Here is a 22,518-nt window from a genome sequence, read left to right as displayed (position 1 = left end):
CTCCCCTGCCACGGAGTCGATGCCAGCTCATAGGACCTTGAAGGACAGGTGGAACCGCCCCCGCAGGTTTCCAGGTTGCCAGTCTTTACAGGAGTGACAGCCCCAGGGCACTCTGCAGAGGATGTCCCCCAGAGGTGAGGGAGATGGAGGTGGGGGCCCCCGGGCCCTATGCTGCCACATTGATTTGGACTCCAAGGACTCCCCCATACCGTAGGGGAGAGTCACTGAGACAACATTTGAGTGGGACCCCAAGTACGCATGATGGGGTTTGGAGCCCTCAGCCCATACATAGGGTGAGCAGAAACAGCTGCATGGGCCAGCTGTCCCGTCTCCCCGACACCAAACCAAGGCATGGTGGGGACAGCAGGGACAGGGAGTGCTTCTGAGTGAAGAACCTGGGTCACCACCATCCAGTACGGCTCAACCAGCAGCAGCACCCTGTCACCTTACAGCTGGGGGTCAGCGGGTGGGTGGGGGAGGCTGAGACTAGGGACTAGGAGAGCAGGGGTCTTGACCATCCATTGAAGAGACTAGCCTGTGTGCCATGTGGGAGTGGGGGGTGTGCCACAGAAGGAGGGAAGTGTCTCACGACACACACCCACGGGAGGCCTTGTATGGACTCTCGATCCTTCGGGAATGTGGACGGGTGCCTAGGCTGGTGACAAGGCCCTGTGGCATGCTGGCTTGGAGGCCGCCAGCCAGCGCTGGGTTCTCGCCAGCTCTCAGCAGTCTGTGAGGATGTACCCTGTTTGGGGTGCATGGTACAGGAAGCCCAGGCCCCCATGTAGCCCTAAACCAGCCCCTAGCCCAAAGGCTGTCTGTCCGCCTCTGCCCTAGGGGATCCTGGGACCCCAGATCTTACCCCTAACTCCTGCTGCCACAGCCCAAACTTCATTGGACAGGGTCTGTATCCCTTGAGGGGTGGAATTGGCCGCACTGAGCACCGCTGCCTTCTACTCGGGACATACGGAAAACTACGACCCAGACTCACTGCCATTGAGTCAGCGCCAACTTAATGGGGCCCTGTAGGACAGGACAGGGTCAAACTGCCTCTGCGGGTTTTCTGCAGCTCTTCACAGAGTTGAACGCCCTGTCTTTCTCCCAAGGAGTGGCTGGTGGTTTCGAACTACTGACCTTGCAGTTAGCAGCCCATCTTGTACCACTCTGCCTGCCTCACTTTTGGATAAGCCAGACTCGAATTCAGATCTGTGTGGACCTGCTTCAGTGTCAGAAGACTGCCTGTGTGCCTCTGACCAAGAAAACCCCGTCTCACATTATCAGCCCTTTTTTTGTTTTTTGACAAAGGGGTCGTTCCCCCCCCACCCCACCCCCCACCACCACCACCATGTCGACTGCTCAGTGAAGCTGCGGGAGGGCTTTTGTGTTGCTGCTGAGACCAGAGTTTGCCCTCAAACACAGGCAGGTATCGAATGGCAGTTCTGGAAGGAGAAATGTGGCCGACAGTGAGCTATATGAATGCTGTGCTGTCCAGAGCTGAGCGGGAAGCTGGTGCCGGAGGGGGGCACCGTGGGGGCTGCTGGCCAAACGGCCGGCATTTCTAACTCATCTGCCGCTGCTCCTGGGGGAAGAAGGAAGTTGGGGAAAAGGACAGTTCAGAATGCACGGGGAGCAGTTCTCCTGCCCTGGCAGGCCCGTCCCAGTTGGAGTCGATGGAAGGCGCTGGGTTTGGGGGCTGGGATCCACGTAGAGACCCTGGGGAAAGCAGTTTGGCTTACATCTGGAGGGTTCATTTGTGTGCTGGGGCCAGGCATTCTCTCAGGCCGTGGTGGCGCAGCCGTTACGTGCTGGGCTGTCATCCTCTCAAGGTCAGCAGTTTGAAACTACCAGACGCTCCTCGGGAGAGAGATGGGGGCTCCCTGCTCCGGTCAAGGGTTACAGTCTCGGAAACCCACAGGGGCATTCCGCCCTGCCCTGTAGGGTCGCTGTGAGTCAGTCAATTCGATGGCAGTGAGTTTGGTTTTGTTTCTGGTCCCTCTCCAGCTGTGTCACTCGTCGGGAATGTTAAGTGTTATCACTAGTCCAACGGCCTTTCCAGCAGCCTGCTTGAAGGAGAGCGGGGAGCTCCCCAGAAGCGTTCGTGAGGAGGCCCGCATGTAAGGTCAGGCTTTCCTTCTGCTCACCTTTGAAACTACCGGGACTGTTGGGGTGGTGGATTGGATGATGGGTCGTCGGCTAGCTGAACAGTCAGGGCTTCAAGCCCACAGCCTATTCTCAGGAGACAGCTGAGGCAGTCTGCTCCCAGAAAAACGCTGGTGCCTGGGAAACCCCGTGGGGCAGTTGTACCCTGCCCTGTAGGAGTGCTGTGATTGCAAATCCACTCTCTGGCTTGGATGCATTTTTAACATTCTTTGTACAACTATAAGAAATAAGAGACTTTACTGGTTCTGTTTGAACATTTCCCAGAGCGTCTGCTTGTTTCTAAACATCTCAATTCTGTGGCCCAAACAATGGGGAATGGAGTAGGGTTGTTGGTGGCCTATAGAATCTTTCACCCTGGTAGTAACATTTGACTGTAACGAAAAGGCTGGCGGTTTGAACCCACCAGCCGGTCCTTTGGAGAAAGATGAGGCTCCTCAGCTCCCGTAAAGGTGGACAGCCTCGGAAACTCACAGGGCCATTCTCCTTTGTCTGTGGGGACCCCTTGTAGCCGTTGGAACGGACAGCAGGGGGTGTGGTTTGCTTTTTAAAAATCATTTGAAGAGAGAGCAGTTAGGAATTGGAACCATGACTAGTTCTCAGCTAGAAATTTCAGGGATTGTCTGTATTCCCATGTGTGAAACTGGAACCCAGAGGCATAGAAATGAGCTGATTGGGACTCTGAGAATTTTCCGTCTTGCTGATAGGAACAGCCTGAACGCTTCTGACTACTAACCAAGAAAGAGGTTGACAGTTGTAGCCCCTTCTAGGGGCCTCGAAGGGAAGGCCCTTGGCCTGGGTGCTCGTGAGCTCGGCTTAGCTCTGCCCACTCGCCCGGGGTGTGGGTTCTGTGCAAAGAGCTCACCCATGTGTCCTCTCCCTGAACTCGGGACTGGGACCCACAGGAGCTGGTCTGCTGCACGCCTCCTTCCCCCGGGTCTGTAGGCAGCTCACTGGCCACCACTAGCTCCTGGCTCTCACTGCTCTTGCCCACTCCCTTCGCGAACCCAGGCTTTTGAAAAGTGCCCTTCTTTCTCTTTTTAAACTTTGGCTGCAGTTCGAGTAAGAGTTTTCAGAGCTAATTGGTTTCCCACTCAACCACCGCCATCCTCCCCCTGGGCTTCCCCTTTCCCTCCGGCCCCTGGCCTGCCCGAGTGTCCCCTGAGCACCTCCCTGGGCCAGCACAGCCCTTCAGTTGGCTGTTCTTTGGAGTGGGAGCTCCCAGCGCCTGCCTGTTGCCTGGTGGGAAGTGGGGGCTGCCTGAAGGGGGGCAGGGGGCAGAGTGAAAAGCCCCTAACTCCTCACCTTCCCGTCTCCCAGCGCCTCAGTGCTGACTGTAGGGCCCTCCTGTTGCTCAGAGCACGAGCTGGCTGTGAGGAAGGGGCAGGTGAGGTGCTGCGTGGGCCTCCAGGGCCCGAGTCTAGAGCAATCTGGGCACAGACAGTGGGCAGAGGGTGCCAGCTCTCCTCTTGAGGAGGAATATCAGTTCCAGTTCATGCACACACACGCGTGTGTTCCAAACCAGACGCCTCTCAGGACCCTGTGCCCTCAGGACCAGTGAGGGCTGCGGGCGCCATGGCTCAGGGCTTCTCTCTTCGAGTGGGCCACCGGGGACAGTGGCTTCCCAGGGGATCTGCCCTTCCACCGACTCACAGTGGCTCTGCCGGACAGGGTAGAACTGCCCCAGGGGATTCTGAGACGGGAACTTCTTACAGGAACAGGAAGTCCCTGTTTCCCCCTCAGAGCGGCTGGTGGTTTCCAACTGCTGACCTTGCAGTGAGCGGCCCCATGTCACCCCCACACCACCAGGGCCCCTGGGGGTCTACTGGGCCTGCAAGTGAAGGCAGGGAGGTCGGCTCGGAGGGTGCCTTAGCTGCATCTCGGAATTCCGGGGTCGCCTCCACAGCATTCCTCAGGGGCCACTGGGCGGTCTTGGGGGTGGGGGCTTGTCGTGACGGCATTTTCTGAAAATGGGAAAGGGCTCAGGTGAGAAAAAGGCCTGGAAAGTTGAACCATGAAGAGGGGCCGCATGCTCTCTCTCCCAGGGCAGCAGGGACTGTCCCACCAGGTTCTGTTGCGACACCTCCCCCCACCCCCCACCCCCGCCCTCCAGTCCTGCTCTTGCTCCTTTGGCCTTCTGGTTCCCCAAATGCAGCCTTTTAGGGGGGCCCGATTTGCGTCCCTCGATGTGGTGTAGATCATGCCACACGTGACCCCTCGGAAGTGTGCAGACCCTGAGGGAGGCCGTGGGTCAGACGACGGCTGTCTGCTGTGCGTCTGCTTGGAAAGGTTGCTGTGGCCCAGCGTGTTTCCGGACTCACCTGGTGCCCGGCTTCCTTGATCTTGGGCGGCGGTAAAGTGACAGCTGACATGTGCACGAGTTGACAAGCAGGGCCCACTTGAGGATTTTACAATGTGGCATGAACATACTCTGCCTCACCGACAAGAATGCCATGCTCTGACGCAGTGCACACCGCGGTGTGTCTACCTTGCTTGCCGCGCTGGACGGCCAGTGTGTGCGCGCACGCGCATGCATGTGCAGGCTCCTCAGCTCTGCGTCCACATGATGCTGCCCTGGAGGCTCTTGTCCAGCCCTGGACAGTTTCATCAGGGTCTCAGATCTGTGTGATCACTTGTCCTGAGGAAGGCTGCATCTGTTACATCCTGATAGAACGGTTCAGGCACTTAGGATCGGTTTTTTTAAATTAATGTGTTGTTTGGTTTTCAAAAAGGGGCCCTGGTGGCACGGTGGTTAAGGGTTGGGTTGGCAGTTCAAACCGCCCTCCCCCCCCCCAAAGATGAGGCTGTCTGCCCTGGAACTAAGGGAGCAGCTCTGCTCTGTCCCGGGGTTGCAGTGGGGACCTGAAGGTGCACACTGTGAAGTGAGGGTCTGCCTCTCTTTATGTGGAGGCCCGGCCGGCAGGACAGGTGGTTAGCGCATGGTCACTCAGTCCGAGAGCAGCTTGGCCCTCCGATGGCTGCTCCAGTAAATCCCCTTCTCTATACTTTCTGGGCTTCCTGCGGTGTGCTCTTGCGTGGGAAAGAACCCGGGGCTGGTGCTGCCGTGTGGCCTCCAGGCACTGTGGTGTGTAATTTAGTCCTCCGACCCCCTTCATAAAGGCTGCTCCGCGAAGTCTCTCTGACGCCGGTGCTCATGGTTGAATAGGCGTCAGTCACCGTTGAGCCTGCAGTTTGCCCTTTCACTGCGACAGCTCACATTTACCCGACTTCATCATTTGTGGGCGTCAGGGCCCTCGTCTCCTTCCAGCCCTGTCAGTGCCCTTGTAGTCACTGCCTTTCACCCCCACCCCCCACCCCCATCGGTCAGTGCCGGCTCACAGCCACCCTGTGTAAGCCTCCCAGGACTGTTGGTCTCCATGGGAGCAGGCCGCCTCCCTCCCCCGCAGAGGACACCAACAACCTTGCTGTTAGCAGCCTGATGCCTACCCGGCAGTCTCAGCAGGGCTCCCACCAATGATGAAAACATCAACTCACTCTCAAGTCATTTGAAGTAGTAATGTGTTTCAGATCAAAGGGCAATAAAAGATACCCGCTGGGGGCAGAGGGAGACACTGAAGGGGGAAATGGTGGCCATCACTGAGGGTACCCGGGGTGACTGCTGGCAGAGGGGCCGGAGACCACTCTGGTGTTGCCAGGAAGGGTGTTGGTGGCCCATGGAGACAGGACAAGGCAGTGGCTTCAGAGACTGCATGGTCATCCCCAGCTCAGGGTGTGCCCTGGTCCTTGATGTGACTTGGCGAGGGCTAAAGTCCCCAGTTTTCCTGCATGGAGGCCGGGGAGCCTGCAACTCTGAACCCTCAGATCAGACACCACCCTGATCGTGGGTGTTGGCACCTTCCTCCTGACCTCTGCTCCCAGGTGAAATGCCGTCTTGGACGCCAGGAGCAGAGCATCATGCCTTTAGCAGCGGATGCTTGTGCTCATGGCCGGTTCACCCATGCCATCGTCTTGGGAGAGAGGTCTGAGCTGCTGGTCCTCGGATCTTCCTAGAAGGGAGCGCCATCCAGTCGGTTCTGACCCGCACAACAGAAGGAAACACCATCAGCCCTGGGTTCACACCCACCAGCTGCTCCAGGGAGAGGCGTTCAAGGTTGACAGCCTCAGACACCCAGGGGGCTGTCACTCCGTCCTGCACAGTCACTGTGAGCCGGGACCGACTTCACGGCTGTAGGTCTGGGTTTGGTTTGGGGCACAGGGTTAGGATTTACAAGAGCAGAAAGCCTCATCTTCTCCCACGGAGCGGCTAGTGGGCTAGAACTGCCAGCCATGCCATTTTCCCGATCACCTTCTCAACAGAATGCCATTTCTTTGCACAGGTTTGCTTGTAAATGCCTCACGAGAAGACGGCCCAGAATGAAGAAAGCGGGCAGGAGTGTCGGCTCAGCGCCTAAAGTGACCGGGGCCAGTCGAGCGCCAGCCGCAGAGAGAACCAAGCCCGAGGGCAGCAGCTCGGCGTCTGCCGGCGGCCGCGTCGTCAAACCCAACACCACGGCGTCCCTGTCGAAGGTACTGCGCCGTGGCCCTGGGCCTGCAGGAGGGCCAGGTGCCGGCGAGGCCCCGTGAAAGGAGTGCCCGCCCTCCTGTACATCACGTGCCTTTGGGTCACTTCCGCCCCGTGGTCCGCAGCCGAGGAACTAAGCTGGCCCCGCACCAGCCTCACGGTGGCGGTTAGTTAGGTCTGAGCCCCTGCTGCAGCTGCTGCCCGTCCATTGTATCGAGGGTCTTTCTCCTTTGTGCCGCCCCTCTGTTCCACCAGGCACGATGTCCTTCGCCAGGGACCGGTCTCTTCCGACAACACATCCGAAGTGCGTGAGACAGAGTCTCGCCATCCTTCGCCTCGGGAGCACTGTCGCTGTGCTTCGTCCAAGACAGAAGGGCTTGTCCTCTGGCAGCCCCTGGTTCTCTGTGTCAGCAGTCTTCTTCCCCCGTCCTTCACGTGCTGTTCCGGTCTTCCTTAGTCACGGTCCACCCTGAGAGGCCACACCTTTGTTCTCACAGTGCCCTTTTGCCCTCGAGCACTGCAGACTTGAGTGCGCCAATGCGGCAGGTATAGCCAACACTGCAGCACCCTTAATCCCTACTGTGCCCTCCCACACCGTACACTGCTTTTCCCCGCACGGCTGATCCAGGCCCTATCCTGAGTGATGCAAACAGTTAAGCACCTGACGACCAACTGAGGAGTCAGGGTTTGAACCCCCCCACGACTCCGGAAAGACAGGCCTAGGGATGGGCTTCTTTCAGAAGCCGTGTGCCCCCGGGAGTTAGCACCAACTTGATGGCAACCCACAGCACCACGATTGATCGGGGGACCCTGACGCCCTACCACCAGGGCAGCACGATACCAAGGCTATCCACAGCCCTGGTCTGTGGTCAGAGGGGGTTCCCTGGAGGCTTAATGTCATGCCTTCACTTTTCTGAGCAATGAAGCAACTTTAAAGTGGGTCTAAAGGGAGATCAGGTGATGGGATACTACATTTTGACCTGAGGACATCTGTCGTACTAGACTCTACTGTGCTCCCTGTCTGGTAGCAAGTCTGTTCACATCCCTCGACTGGGGTCAGAGGGGCTCACCTGAGGCCTAATCCCTGTAAACCCTGCAAGCGGATTTTGGGTTTCCACTGCCATCTACAGCCTTCTGCAAGCCGGGTGTTTGCAATGTGAGCTTTAATACTGTTCCCTCCTTCAGATGTGGATTTTATTTTTACAGTCGTTGGATCACACAGGCTGGTGTGCTGCTTCCACGTGGACTTAGTTGATGCCTCACTTAGATGACTGCTTGTTTGAAGACAAGCCTTTAAGACCCCAGACGAGAGTCTTTTTGAAGCTGGGCACCGTCAGCTGTCTTCATTGGGTGTTGGTTGATTCAGTCAGAGCATAATCAGCTGTCATCACCTCCTTCAGCTTAGTTCCTGGGGGCGAAGGACAGCCACTGAATTAGACCATGGGTTTGGCGGGTAGGATGAAATGAAATCTGCTGGAGAGCCATTTGTGTTAGGTCTGCACAGAGTAAATGCTTGGTAAGTGACAGGGTTCTGATGAAACAGTGGCGTTTTGTTGGGTTAGCTCTACAAACATCTCACTAGGAGAAAATGGGATGCGCACGGAAACCCTCAGTCTAAAAGGACCAGTGGTCCCCGTGTGACTCAGCCTCCGCGGCCCAGAGACCGTGGCCAGGCTTCTGCTGCTGACTACTGTAGGCAGAGTCGCAATAGGAGGCCCCGGATCGAACTCAAGACGCGCACTGCTGTCCACCAAGTCAGCGCTGCCTCGCAGAGACCCTGCAGGACACAACAGAACTGCCCCTGGGGGTGTCTGAGATCCCCCTTCTCTCCAGGGAGTGACTGGTGGGTTCAAACCACTGACCTTGTGGGTAGCAGCTCAGCGTGTAGCTGTCTACGCCACGAGGAAGTGCAGACAGGGTACTCCTGAGAGGCAGGGTGGCGAGACTTGGTACCGTGCGCTTTGGATGTGTTGTCTAGAGACCCGTTCCTCGGGAAGGACATCATGTTCGGTACAGCAGAGATGGCCCTAGACGAGGTGCACTGACACCGGAGCTGCAGCCGTGGGCTCGCTCAGGAACCCCGGTGAGGATGCTGCAGGACCGGGCGGTGTTTCCTTCTGTCGTGCATCAGGTCACTGTGGCTCGAAGCTACACAGCGCCTACAGCAAACTAACAAAGCTACCAGGGCCCCTCCGTTCCTGGATGGAGAAGGAAAAACCCAACAACTGTAAATCAAAGCTCAAAACCATAGAGAAGAGCAGGCTTACTGGGCAGGCAGAGCCCGGTGGATCCCCGAGACCATGGCCCACGGTCACCCTTCAGGCCTGGAATTGGGCTCACTGCCCAGGCTTCGCTTTCCCCAAACAATAGTCCCGCAGGGTGCACTCACACACGGGGTGCCCTTTCCTTGGGCCAGCCCTCCCTGTGGGGTGGAAAGGGTTAAAGGTGAGAGGGCAGGGAGGGAAGAAAAGAGGATAAGTGGGGGAGAAGTGGGTCACACACCGTTGGGTTGAGGGGCAAACTGTGTGGGGTTGTTGAACGCCAAGCTGGCTTGTTCTCTAAACCCTCGCCCAAGTGACCGTAAAAAAAGGCGCAGGATCTAAGCCCTGGACGGAGCCTGGAAGCAGTCGTGATCTCCCAGGAGGCTACTCCCGTGGCTCTCTGAGAGACAGGATGGCCCTGGGCGAGCTGCCTTTGCCAGAGCTCCCCGCCGAGGCTCCTGGGGCTGCTCCTTCCTGGCTCGCTGCTGGCTGCAGGGGCCCTGTGCTCTGGTGGCCCCGACCCTTCCTGAAGCTTCACTGTTCAGCGGACCTGCTCTGAGGGGTTCAGCAGGAAATGCTGGTTTCTCTGCCCAACTGGAACTCCCGTAGACCCACTGAGAGGCCTCGGGGAGCTGTGGGGGCGTCGCCTGGCCTACCTAGCACCCTCAGGGTGAAACGCATGGTGGGTGGGGACTCTCGGAAGGCTGCCCATGTGCCCTGGTCTGACTGCACATTCAGTCACCGGGCTGCCCCTGGGTCCCATGGTGGCTGGTGACCTGCCCTTCGCAGGACTGGAAGAGCAGGTTGAGGCGCTGTGCTGGCAGACTCCCGTGGTACTTTGCTGCCAGCGGGCCCCATCTGCAACCCCCCTGTCCGTGTCCTGTCTCGCGGCCTTGCCTAGGACTTGTAAATACAGTGCTGCAGTGAATCCAGGAGGCGGATTGACACAGCGGCTGCAGCCATGGGCTCAGGCACCGGAACAGTCGTGAGGCTGGGGCAGACCGGGCAGTGTCTGGCTCTGTTGTGCCCTGGGTCTCTATGTGTCGAAACCGACCTGATGGCACCTAACAGCAGCAGCGGGGTGGTGAGAGGGGCACACTGTGGCTCTGAGTGTCCCTGCACTGGGCGTGGGGTTGGTGGTGGGCCTCCCCACCTGCCCTGCGTCCAGGGAGGACTCTCCCTTCTTGGCCACCCTTCTTCAGGGTTATCCCCACTCGGCCTTGACTGTATCCATGGGGAGGGGCGAGCGGTACTTTTCCTTTGTCCTGTTGATGTGGCAGAGGAGTGCTTGTTACTGCAGAGGAATTTTATACACAGGTGTCCTGCCCCCGCCAAGAGCGACAGTCTCAGGAACCCCAGAGGCAGTTCTTTACTGCCCTGCAGGCTATCTCTGAGTTGGCATGGAACCAGTGGTGGTGAATTTTGTTTAGTGTCTGCACGGTCTTGACGCTCGTTTACTTGTGTAAAGCACCTGCAGCTCCCTCAACCACCCTACACGATGGTGAGACGTCCAAGGAACTCCCTCCAGCCCCACAGTGTCCAGCTGTCTTGGTGGGTGCCCCACCCCGGCCTAGAACCCGGTCTCCGGGGTGGCACTCTGGCTGCTGACTGAAATGTGGAGTTTCAGGCCTGCTCACTGGTCCCTCGGGACAGAGGCCTGGCGATTGATTGATTGACTTCTGGTAACGCTGCCCTTCTGAACCCCGTGGCGCCCAGGCCCGTGAATTGGCGGGCGGTGGTCAGTGGGTGCTGACGGTGGGAGTGAGAGAGAGATGGGATGAGCAGGTTTCCCATCACCTTCCTAGGTTGTCGACCCTCTCCCCGCATTGCTGCAGCGCAGGGATGAGGCCATCTGCCTGGCGGTGACCTTGAAATAGGGACGTGACCACCCTCTTCCGAGTGGCCTGGGTGTCACCTGGAGGACCCAGCTCAGGGTCCGGATCCCCAGGTCCCCGCGCTACATCGGGCTCTGCTATCTTCAGAAGTGGGTGTTGTGGTGTGTGCTGCTTCTGGTGTGTGCCCTCTGTGGAGCCCTGGACCTCGGGGGAGGGATGGGACGGGGCCACGAGCCGTCGACTGGGACACCCGGGACACTGGCTGCCTGTGGTCACTCAGTCTGTCCGTTCTGTTGCTTTCAGACCAAGAGCAGTGATGACCTCCTAGCTGGGATGGCCGGAGGGGCCACCGCAACGAATGGTGTGAAAGGGAAGAAGACCGCCTGCCCGCCGGCCGCCGTACCTGTGTCCGCCTCCACCATGAGCACCGAGAGCAGAGCCAAGCTCGCCACAGGTACAGGTACGGCCTTGGTGGGGCGCCACGCTCCCCTCGCCGGCGGTGCCCGCGCCTCTCCACTCCTAGCTGGGCAGCCCCTGGCCCCTGGCTCCCCTCTGCTTGTCCTGGAGCAGATTCCAGACGCCAGAGTTTCAGCCGTAAGGGTTTCCTTATCTTCTGGGCCAGAAGGCTGCTGTTTTCCACCTTGCCAGCACAACGTAATCGGGAGAGGCAGAGGCCAGTCCCCGGAGAAGGACTGGTGTGTGGTAGCGGGGGCTGAAAAGAGGAAGACCCACCCTCAGTGGATTAAATGGACCCAGTGGTGACGGCAGGACCGGGCAGCGTTTCCTTCTGTTGCCCAGGGCTCGGGCCGGGCTTCATGGCACCTGACCCCATGTCCCATCCAGTATCTGATAGCCACTGTCCATCGGTGTGACTGTCGGTGTGACTTGGGACTGTCCTCTTGGAACCTGGGGGCTCGACTCCTCCTGGTTGACCTTGTGGTTTTGTCTTTGATGAAACGGGGTCTCTGGCTGGGTGCCTCCAGGGCCCTCGATGGCCATGCCCTGTGCATCCTCTGTGCTCTAACGGACTCGGGCTCTGGTCCTCTCCCTCTTCCAGCCCCTGCACGAGACTCCTTCACGGGCGCTGGAGAGCCACCTGCAGCAGGCACTTTGATTCCGGCTCTCGCTCTCACTGCCCTCAGCAGCTGTCAGTGCCAGCTGCCGGCCTTCCGAGCCCTCCGTTTGTCTGTTCCCAGCCGGCAGCTCTTTAGTCTGTGGATTTGGTGGCGCCGATGTACTTTGTATTCAGCTCTCACACGTCTAGGAAAAGCTTGAGCCGCCAAACCTACCACCGTGGAGTGGACGCCGACTCGGTGATGCCGTGTAGGGCTGCCGAGGCTGCCGGTCTCTGTGGGAGCGTCCAGCCTCCTCTCTTCCCGAGGAGTGCCGTGGGCATGGGCCTTGGAGTCAGCAGCCCAGCGACGATCTCACAGCTCCGCCACTCTGACTCCTGGTTCTGCTGCTGCTGCTCTGCCGCCAAAGGACGGCAGTGTGCAGTGATCTCAGGGTCCAAAGGACCCGCTCCACTCCTGGCTCTTCTCTCTTGCTAGGAGTGGGATCCACCCGCTTCCCACTTCTCAGATGGCTGATGTTCTACCCAGCAGGACGGCAGCCAACAGCGAACCCCGCTTCTAGTCTCGGGGTCATATAGCCCTTCCAGTGTCTTCCCCACCGTACCCAGAGCCATCAGGAAACAAAGGTGGTTTGGCGGGAGTCCCAAAGGCTACTGCGCTGCAGCCTGTTAGAGCCACGTGCATGTGGAATGCTTTCACCAGGGTTAGCGTCTGGCAGTGACGTGATAGTCTGCCTTTTGCAGCTTCCGTTTGAGTCTGCAGCCTTGTCACTCAGCACGGTGCAGCTGGCTGCAGACCTGGCCCGAGTCTCGCCTCACCTGTGGAACCTCGGCCACCGGTTTCACATCTCCATGTCTCCGGGTGGTTTTTCACATGGCGGCTCACTGTGTTTTGGGTTCAGGTTTCCACAGCAGTGGAGGCTCCCATGCAACAGTGTTTGCACCAGCTCTTCCGCCACACTGTGCACCCTCTCACACGGCGTGAACAACCCCATGGCTGCCCTTCTGCTTCTTCGGGCCCCCCAGTCTGAGTCCCCTGCCTGCTTACTGTCCCCTCGGTGATTGGTCACACTTGCTGACTGACCACTTGGCCTCCGCAGATGGACCGTTCAAGGAGCCCAGTGCTCATGAGTGATCTTCTGGATTGTCAGCCAGCCCGTCACTGCGCCACGGGTGACCTCGGGGAGGGTGCTAGTCTCAACCAGGCCAGTAGGTCTGGTTTCCTTTCCTTTTTAACATTTTTATTGTTTTTCAACCATTTTATTGGAAGCTCTGACTAGTATCGTAACATTCCACAGTTCAGTCACATCAGGCGATATTGTACAGTTGCTACCACATTCAGACTCAAAGCATTTTCTTTCTTCTTGGACTCCTTGGTATCAGCTCCGCTTTGTCCCCTCCTTCCCCCGTGGTTTCCTAACTGTAAACAATGTGGGGTTCTGTTTGTCCATATTGTGTCTGTGGTCGCCCTGGCTAGAGCAGGCGGTGGGGTTCGCCAGGCACGGTCTGCTGCTCCTGGTCTCAGGGGAGACGAGGCTGTTCATGTAGGCCGTTTGCCCTCTTGTAGCCCTGCTTTCTTCTCTGGCTCTTTGCTCTCTTTTGCTTGGAAAAGAGGGTAGAGAGAGGCCAATGGCTGTACCTTATTCAGCCACTTGCAGGCCTTTTAAGACCTCACCAAAGTAGGATCTAGAAGGTAACTTATGTGAGCTACATTGTGCCCATGCTCTGAGATCCCGTGAGACTCTGGTCCTAATTTTCTTGCACTCAGAAATCCGATCCCTCAAGGTGTTTGATTGTGTCTGCAAAGTATCCGTGACTGTGCCCCTGTGTGCATCTCACTTCCTCCCTGGGAGGAGACTGGGTTTTTAAAGGAGCCGGAGGCTAGAGCAGAGTGAATGTCCGGCTAACCCGGCCCCCTGCCCTCCCCTCGCTAGACCCGGGCTCTGTACCGTAGATGCCTGCTGTCCCCTTGCTGACCTGAAGCTCTGCTTTAAACATGCAGGGTCTTCGGCGAAGCGGAGCGCCTCCACGGGCAACAAGGAATCCAGCTCCAGCAGAGAAAGGTTTCGGGAGCGCACTCGGCTCAGCCAGAACAAGAAACTCCCCTCCGTGGGCCAGGGCGCACACGACGCAGCCGTGGCCAAGCGCCCGCGCAGCCGCACTGCTGCCGAGGGCGACGTTCGCATGAGCAAGTCCAAGTCGGACAACCAGATCAGCGACAAAGCCGCCCTGGAGGCCAAAGTGAAGGACCTCCTGACGCTGGCCAAGACCAAAGACGTGGAGATCCTGCACCTGCGGAAGGAGCTGCGAGTCATGCGTGCTCAGCTGGGCCTCGGCGAGGAGCCGCCCGAGGGCGAGGAGCCGCCCCAGGAGAAGGAGGCGGCCCCTGCCCATCAGCCGACGGACGTGGAGACCACGCTGCTGCAGCTGCAGGAACAGAACTCCGCCATCCGGGACGAGCTCAGCCAGCTGAAGAGCGAGAACCGGATGTTGAAGGACAGGCTCAACGCCCTGGGCTTCTCCCTGGAGCAGCGGCTGGACCCTGCCGAGAAGCTGTTCGGCTATCAGTCCCTGAGCCCTGAGACGGCCCCCGGCCACCACAGCGACGGGGCCGGCACCCTGACGTCCTCCGTGGAGGGCTCCGTCCCGGGCTCCGTGGAGGACCTGCTGAGCCAGGACGAGAACACGCTCATGGACCACCAGCACAGCAACTCCATGGACAACCTGGACAGCGAGTGCAGCGAGGTCTACCAGCCGCTCACGTCCAGCGACGACGCCCTGGACGCGCCCTCCTCCTCTGAGTCGGAGGGCGTGCCGAGCACGGAGCGCTCGCGCCAGGGGAGCAGCGGGAACGCCAGCGAGGTGTCGGTGGCCTGCCTGACGGAGCGCATCCACCAGATGGAGGAGAACCAGCACAGCACGAGCGAGGAGCTGCAGGCCACGCTGCAGGAGCTGGCCGACCTGCAGCAGGTCACGCAGGAGCTCAACAGCGAGAACGAGCGGCTGGGCGAGGAGAAGCTCATCCTGGTGGAGTCGCTGTGCCAGCAGAGCGACAAGCTGGAGCACTTCAGCCGGCAGGTCGAGTACCTGCGCTCCCTGCTCGACGAGCACCACATCGCCTGCGTGCTGGACGACGACGTCAAGAGTGGCCGCTACCTGGAGCTGGAGCAGCGCTACGTGGACCTGGCCGAGAACGCCCGCTTCGAGCGCGAGCAGCTGCTGGGCGTGCAGCAGCACCTGAGCAACACCCTGAAGATGGCGGAGCAGGACAACAAGGAGGCGCAGGAGATGATCGGGGCACTCAAGGAGCGCAGCCACCACCTGGAGCGGCTGGTGGAGTCGGAGCAGAAGGGCCGCGCCGCCCTGGCCGCCGCGCTGGAGGAGCACAAGAGCGCGGTGGCCAGCGACCAGATCGAGATGAACCGCCTCAAGGCCCAGCTGGAGAACGAGAAGCAGCGCGTGGCCGAGCTCTACTCCATCCACCACGCCGGGGACAAATCCGACATCCAGGACCTGCTGGAGAGTGTCCGGCTGGACAAGGAGAAGGCCGAGGCCCTGGCTGGCAGCCTGCAGGAAGAGCTGGCGCACACGCGCAACGAGGCCAATCGGCTGCAGGACACCGTCGCCAAGGTAGGGTGCCCGCCTCCCGGGGACAGTGTCTTCCCCCCGGCTCCTCCTTCCCGAGAGCCGGGCCTGCTACGTGGCCAGGATGCCCACCCGGGGGTGGGTGTCTTGTTGGTGGAGTCAGCCCGGCCCTGTGCTGTGGACCATGCGCCTCTCTCCTTCACCGGCGACGGCTGCCAGCACTGCCCTGTCTTAGGTGGCCTCCTGCCAGCTTGGCTGCCCCTAAACCCCAAAGGCCGAGGTCAGCGTTCCCACCTGCCCCAGAAGCTGCCCCGGGTTCTGAGTAGTCGCCCGCCCTCATCAGCACTGCATTGTGGCTCACAGCCGAAGCCAGCCGAGGAGGGAGGTTTTCCAGCCCAGTCCTGTCGTTAAGTTTAGAAAAGCCAGCATCCTGCTTGGGAGAGCCATGGCCCAGGGCACTGGGTGTGTGGGAAGAGGGGCAGGCTGCCAGGCACTGCTCCACATGCCCCTGGGCCCGGGCACATCGGGATGTGGCCCACCCCTGGCCTCCCCCTTTTATTTTCTGTTACTCCGGGGTGGCGGTTTTTAAAGTTAGGCATATTTGGCCAGCTTTGACTCTAATCGGAATGAATTAGACCTTACATTTCTTTGTGGCGGTAGCTTTTCGAGGTGCAGCGTAGGAGATCTGCTGTGTCTGTGAGGGGCGTCTGCGTATGGGAGCCCCGCTGGCTGGCTGGGCTACGTGTTGGGCTGTCCCCTCCAGTCTGTTGTTCAGGCCCACCCCCCTGCTCGGGAGAGAGATGAGGCTGTCTGCTTCTGTGAAGATGACCAAACCACACTCACCGCCACTGAGTCAACCCCGACTCTCAGTGACCCTGCAGGACAGAGGGGAACTGCCCCTGTGGGTTTCCCAGACTGTGGCTTTTACAGGCGTGGAAAGCCTTGTCTTTCTCCTTGGGGTGAAAACTCCCACACCAAACTCCACTCCCTCAGGTTGATCCCTGCCCACGGCGACCCAGTCGGACGGGATAGGGAGGTAGAGCTGCCCTTGAGGGTTTCTGAGACTACTGTACCTCTCTCTTGGTGGGAGTAGAGAGTCCTGTCTTTGTGCTCGTGGTGGTTTTGAACTGCTGACCTTGAAGTTAGCAGCCCAGTATGTGACCACTATACCCCAGGGCTCTGGCTATAAAGACCGAGTGGTTCTGTCCTGTCCTATGTGGTCGGTTTGAGGTGGAATCAGCTTGAAGGCAGTGGGCAGACGGTGCCTCGGGTTAAGCACCGGGCTGCTGACCAAAAGGTCAGTGCCTTAAACCCACCAGCCGCTCTAAGAGAGACGCATGAGGCCGTCGGCACCCTTAGAGATCTCCAGCCTCGGAAACTCTGCCCTACAGGGTCGCTGTGAGCTGGAGTGGGGGTGGGGAGCTCCCCGGGGACACCTGGAAGTCACGCTTTCACAAAGGCGGTGTTGGAGAATTGTTTTGGTGTTCAGCCCCAATCATGTGTTGAGACTGTCAAAACTCAGACCTGGTGTTTATAGGACAGCGTGTTAACTGTTAACCAAGAGCGTGCTTTTAGTCCAAACCCAGGAGCAGGGGAAGCTTGCCCAGGGCCTCAGGAAGTCCCGGGTCCAGCCCCCGTCGGTCGGGGCTTTCAGACAGCGAGGAGGGGCAGGAGGGAGCGCAGTGGTGGCGGCAGCAGGTGATGCGTAAGCATACGAGGCCATCAGAGAGCCTGTGGGAAATCGCGGTCACTGTCTCGTTCCATTTTCCCCGGACTGTGGTCTCGTGCCCCGTGGAGCCTGGTGGGACTGGAGAGCGGTCTCGGATTTTCGGACTGGCATCCTCGGGTGGTTGTTAGCCCGTCTTAAGGCCTTCCTAAACCCGCATTCCCCGTGCAGGTGGAGGACGAGTTCCGGGCCTTCCAGGGGGAGGCCAAGAAGCAGATGGAGGATCTGAACGTCACGCTGGAGAAGCTGCGGTCCGAGCTGGACGAGAAGGAGACCGAGCGCAGCGACATGAAGGAGACCATCTTCGAGCTGGAGGACGAGGTGGAGCAGCACCGGGCCGTGAAGCTCCATGACAACCTGGCCATCTCTGACCTGGAGAGTGAGTGAGGCTCCCTCGCACACCCCGTCCTGCCTGAGCCCCGGTCGGGCCAGGCCAAGAGCCAGGCCTGCCTTCGCAACAGCCTAGAAATGATCCGAGCGCCAGAGATGTACTTTTGTCAATGAGGAAAATGTAAAAAGCATTACAGGTGGAGCGATGGTAGTCTGGTTTTCAGTTCTAGGTCAGAGCCACGTGTGTGCTGAAGAGCCGCATATGGCTCCCGAGGTGCAGCGTGCCGGCGCCTGGCCCTGGTGGACCAACCCCAAACCCACTGTCGCTGACTTGGTTCTGATCGCAGCCACCCTGTGGGACGGAGTAGAACTGCCCCGGCTCTCCCAGTCTGCTGGTCTCTGGGGAGCCGACACACTCCTCTTGAAGGTTGCCGGCCTGGTGGTGAGCAGTTCAGCCCTTAACCCATAGCAGCACCTGAGCTTTTACCTGAGGGTGTTGGGGGAAAGGTGAAGTAAAGCGATGATGGGGGTCTTCCACAAACTCTCGGAAGCTCCCTGGGGTGTAGGCTCACTGGCCCCATGTGAAACACCTTGCTCAGGCAGGTGGGAGTGCAGCTGTCTGGTCACACGGGCTGTGTGTGCTGTGCCTCATGAGCAGGTCCCTTTGCTGGGAGGGCCCCTGGTTCCAGCTCCTGGTGGCTGCCTTGGGAGGTTTGGTTGTTTTTACTCCAACAAAGGCACTTGCTCTTTTTCCCTTTTTACCACTGTTGTTTTTGAGCAAAGTATGCATGGCCCATTTTCCTTTTCTGCACGTACAAGCAGGCTCCCACAAGTTGGCGGAGAAGCTCCGTGTCCGCCCCCTCCTAATCGCGACGGGCTTCTGGACACTCCCTCATGCCATGCTCGGGGTCACGGCCTTCCCGTTGTGCCATTGGCAGCAAGTTTCTGCCCTGGGGTGGGGGCATCTCTGTCATAACGGCCCTCCCTCTGCTTCTCATCCAGGCTCGAGAGCAGTTGCTGTCTCTGGTCTTAAAGTGCTTTAAAGACGGTGCATGACTCACGGGTGTGTGTGTCCCCTCCCCCCCCCTCGGCTTTATAGGCTAAACTATTTTACTTAGAGGTGACTTCAGGGGATCGTTTGGTCCAGAGCTTGAAGCGTCTCTCTGGGCAGCAGTCCCAGGAATTCCTCCGGCTTCAATGGGCCCAGTGTGTCTGGACGAGCCTTTCAGAATTTGAAGTTCCATTCCGCATTATTTATTTTAAAAAAGAAGGAAAAGAACAGCCCACTTTTAAGAGAATTTCCTGTTTTGTAACCGCCTGTGACCGGCCACATGCGTCTCAGAAGGGCCCAGAGAGCGGAGAGCAGAGCCTCACCTGCTGGCCTGTCCACACAGAAGGCACCCAGGGAAGTCTCGAGGGGTCTGCTCCAGCAGCTGGGGGCAGGCAGGCTTTCACGGCCCCTGCGGAATGTCATTGTGTTCTGTTTCCCCACCATCGCCCCCACCCCTTAACCCCTTTAAAACGATGACGGCCTCCGTGGCTAAAGGGGCGAAGATGTGCCAGCTCTGGCTGGAGAGGCCGGCCCTGCAGGGGAAGCCGCCTCACTGGCTGGTCTGCTCTGAAGCAGGGTGATGCCAGGCACGCCGGCCCAGTGCCATCCTCACCGTGGTTGTGGTGGAGGCACTTGTTGGCTGTCGAGGGCCGCGTCCCACCTTTGAGCACCGATCCCTCGCTGGTTCTTGATGGGGCGTGACCCCTGGTGCTGTGGGAACAGAGGTGGGAGTTGAACTGTTTCCGTCTGTGTAGAGGACCCCGTCCACCCACACGTCATGTGGCGATTCCGAGCCGGGTGGGCGCCCCCCAGAGGGCTGGGGTCATCAGTGTACTGTGGGCTTTGTCTCTTGGGAGGAGCTGGGGGTCTACGTTAGGCGTGTGCTCATCTAGAGCTTCAAAAAGTCCAACCACCCAACATTCAGCTGGAAAGGGATGTCTAGTATATTTCTGAGGTTTATCTAACATCACACCCCCCAAATGCCAGAGATTGACGGCATTCTCCTCTTGTTATTGGCAACAGCCTGAAGGAAGGGCCTGCTATTACCCTAGAAATCAGTCACTGAAGATACCGTGGACCCCAGTTTTTCTCTGAGACCCATGAGTCACCCACCGGGAGTCAGAATCTCTCTCTGCCTGGTGCCCGGGGCTCTTTGTTTTCAGTGTGGGAAGAGCGACACCTTGTGGTGTTGGCGCTCATGAACCGAAACCAAGCCCACTGCCGGTGAGTAGGCTCCAACGCGCTCACTGCGGCCACTGGGCAGAGCAGCGTGGCCCCTGTGGGCCTCTAAGGCCGCCAGTCTGCCCAAGGTCAGATAGCCTCATCTTCCTCCCAAGACGCAGCTGGTAGGTTTGAACTGCTGACCTTGCGGTGAGCAGCCCGGCTCACAGCCCTCTGAGCCACCCGGGCTCCTGTTTGAGAAAAGAGGCTTTTAGAAGAAACCATGATGTGTCTGAATGATGGACTGCCACCGGGCCTGCCACGTGGCGCAGGGCTGTGTTTACCCCTGACAGCTGTGGCCCATGGCATCACGGAGAGCTTAGTCTCCTCCTTTGAGAAGACGGTGGGCGAGTTCCATGTTTGGAAGGAGCCCTGGTGCCATGTTGGCTACACATTTGGTGCTCAGCACAAGGTAGGCAGTTCAAAACCACCAGCATCGTAAGAATCACAGTGCCAGAAACCCACAGGGGCAGTTCTGCCACGTGTCCAGTGGGGTCGCTGTGAGTCTGCATGGACTCAGTGGCAGTGAGTGTGTTTGTGTTGGGCTTTTGAGGAAGGATAGGTGCCAAGTGCAGACGGGATGATGCTACTGTGGCCTCTGTTGTCTCCCCCACTTCTTGTGTGGACACGTGATTGTTGAGGAACTGCCTGTGTGGGGCTGATGAAAACCTGGTCCCTCTGACCCTGCCTGACCTTCTCCACGTGAGGAACCCTGGCGAGAGGGGAGGTCTGCCTCCAGCTGCCCCTTGGGAGAAAGGTGAGGTGTCGTCACCTGTTCCTGCCAGGCCGGCCAGTGCTGGGCCGTGACACAGGGAAGCTGGGAGCAGAGCCGAGTCACTGGCATGGCCTTGGCTTTGCTGGTATTTTGCTTTACAAGCACAGTCTCTCGCTCGTAGAATGGTCTCCTGGAGAGCTCCCGCAAACAGCCACGTTTCTAAACCCAGTGCTCCTTGTCCGGGTCAGTGGACTAGCAGCAGCCTGCGGGCAGTGCTGCCCTGCTGCCCATGCCCCTTCACAGCCCTGGCCCGGCACTCAGCTTTCGTTTCAGAACAAGAGACGAGCCAGGAAGTGCCGGCACTGAGTGATGGCTCGGCTTCAACGTCACTCTTTTCTCTTTCTCTCACTTTACTTTGGGGCCTTTCTTACTTATTTGTTTTTTGTTTATTTAAAGGTCCTGTTTATGTGCCCCCTCCCTCGGAAGGGTCCATTTCAAAAAGGTCCAGCCGTAAACATGTGAACTTTTGTGGTCTTTGCAGATACAGTTAAAAAACTCCAGGACCAAAAACATGACATGGAGAGAGAGATCAAGACGCTCCACAGGAGACTGCGGGTAGGGGACCCCGTGCCCGACCCCGTCCTAGGGTCCCCACAGGAGACTACAGGCAGGGGATCCCTGTGCCCGACCCTCAGCCCGAGGGTCCCCACAGGAGATTACAGGCAGGGGACTCCTGTGCCCGACCCTCAGCCCGAGGGTCCCCACAGGAGATTACAGGCAGGGGACTCCTGTGCCCGACCCTCAGCCCAAGGGTCCCCACAGGTAGGGGACCCCTGTGCCTGACCCTGAGCCTGAGGGTCCCCATGGGAAACTGTCCATAGGGACCCCCTATGCCTGACCCCCAGCCTGAGGGTCCTCAAGGCAGACTGTCAGTGGGTTAGAGGTAGGCCCAGGCATGGTGGGAGGTGCGTGTACATGAGCCATGTGTATCAACTCTGGACTAGAACACGCAGTCTTGTCCTTCTGTGGCTGCCCCACCTCCCCGTGTGGGGAGCCCCTGTGGTACCGCAGGTCAGGCCCTGGGCTGCTAGCCACAGGGCAGTGGTTCCAGCTCACCAGCAGCTCCCTGGGAGAGCGGTGAGGCCGTCTGCTCCGCACCAGGGGCTCCGGGGACAGCTCGCCCCTGTCTTGGGTCGCTATGGTGTATTGTCTTCATTTAAAGAAAAGACTTGGTGGCGCAGTGGTTAGGCCGAGCACCACAGAAGTCTGCAGGTGTCTGCTTCCATGAAGACCTCAGAGGCCCTAGGGGCCGGTCTGGTCTCCTGTAGGGCTCTCTGTGCATCAGAATCTCCTCCATGGCAGGGGGTTGGGTTTGGTTTATAACACTGTGGCTTAGACCTTGGGCCGCCAACAGCAACACCAGTGGTTTAAAACCACCAGCTGCTTGGAGGGAGAAAGGCGAGGCCGTCTGCTCTGTGAAGAAGGACAGTCTCAGACGTGCTAGGGGCAGGTCCGCTCTGAGCATGGGGTCACTGTGAGGCGGAGCTGTGGCCACGCGGTGGTGATGGGAGAAGCTTCTTCCCTGGTCTGGCTGCTCCCTCTGCTGGAGACCGGCGGAGCTGTGGGAGGTGCCTGGGACTGGGAGGGCCCAGCGGGCAGTGTGGCTTCTTAGGGGGGGAAGCCCCCTGCATCCTGCAGAAGTGGGAGGGCCAAGGCCACAGGCACCCACCTCGCCCGTGTCAGGACCTGGTGTCGGGTGATGCAGCTTGTCTGTGTTTCTGGCTTCCTCTTCCTCTTCCTCTGCTTTTGAGTTTTTTCCTGGTGGTTTTGAAGTCAGGCTGTTTACAGTTTTCCATTGTGACCCCCCCCAGCCGGCAGCACACGCGTGCCCCTGGAGGAAGACTGGCTTTGAACTCGCGGGGGAGGGGCAGGTGGCTTGGCATCATTGTCGGGACGTTCACGGGGCACTTAGCGCCCTCGGTTTGGGCCACCGGCCAAGCTCAGTGGTGGCCAGTCAGATCTGACTCACAGTGAACTCCCCCC

At 59.0% G+C, this 22,518-nt stretch overlaps 1 protein-coding gene across 1 annotated transcript in view; it reads left to right on the top strand.

Annotated features, from left to right (window-relative positions):
- SPECC1L (sperm antigen with calponin homology and coiled-coil domains 1 like) overlaps positions 1–22,518 on the top strand; it is a 67,051-nt gene that overhangs the window by 4,114 nt on the left and 40,419 nt on the right. Inside the window, exons 2-7 of the mRNA XM_004716371.4 lie at positions 6,495–6,684; positions 11,079–11,235; positions 13,850–15,477; positions 17,330–17,537; positions 21,017–21,142; positions 21,243–21,297. Of these exons, the coding sequence (XP_004716428.1) occupies positions 6,532–6,684; positions 11,079–11,235; positions 13,850–15,477; positions 17,330–17,537; positions 21,017–21,142; positions 21,243–21,297 (2,327 nt within the window). The 5' untranslated portion in view covers positions 6,495–6,531. The remainder of the gene's footprint in view (positions 1–6,494; positions 6,685–11,078; positions 11,236–13,849; positions 15,478–17,329; positions 17,538–21,016; positions 21,143–21,242; positions 21,298–22,518) is intronic.

Source organism: Echinops telfairi, unplaced genomic scaffold, assembly GCF_000313985.2.
Source record: "Echinops telfairi isolate 266 unplaced genomic scaffold, ASM31398v2 ScPeMD7_29;HRSCAF=101, whole genome shotgun sequence".
In the NCBI taxonomy this organism is placed as follows: domain Eukaryota; kingdom Metazoa; phylum Chordata; class Mammalia; order Afrosoricida; family Tenrecidae; genus Echinops; species Echinops telfairi.
The sequence above is the reverse complement of the archived record's forward strand: the minus strand, read 5'-3'. Positions and strand labels throughout refer to the sequence as shown.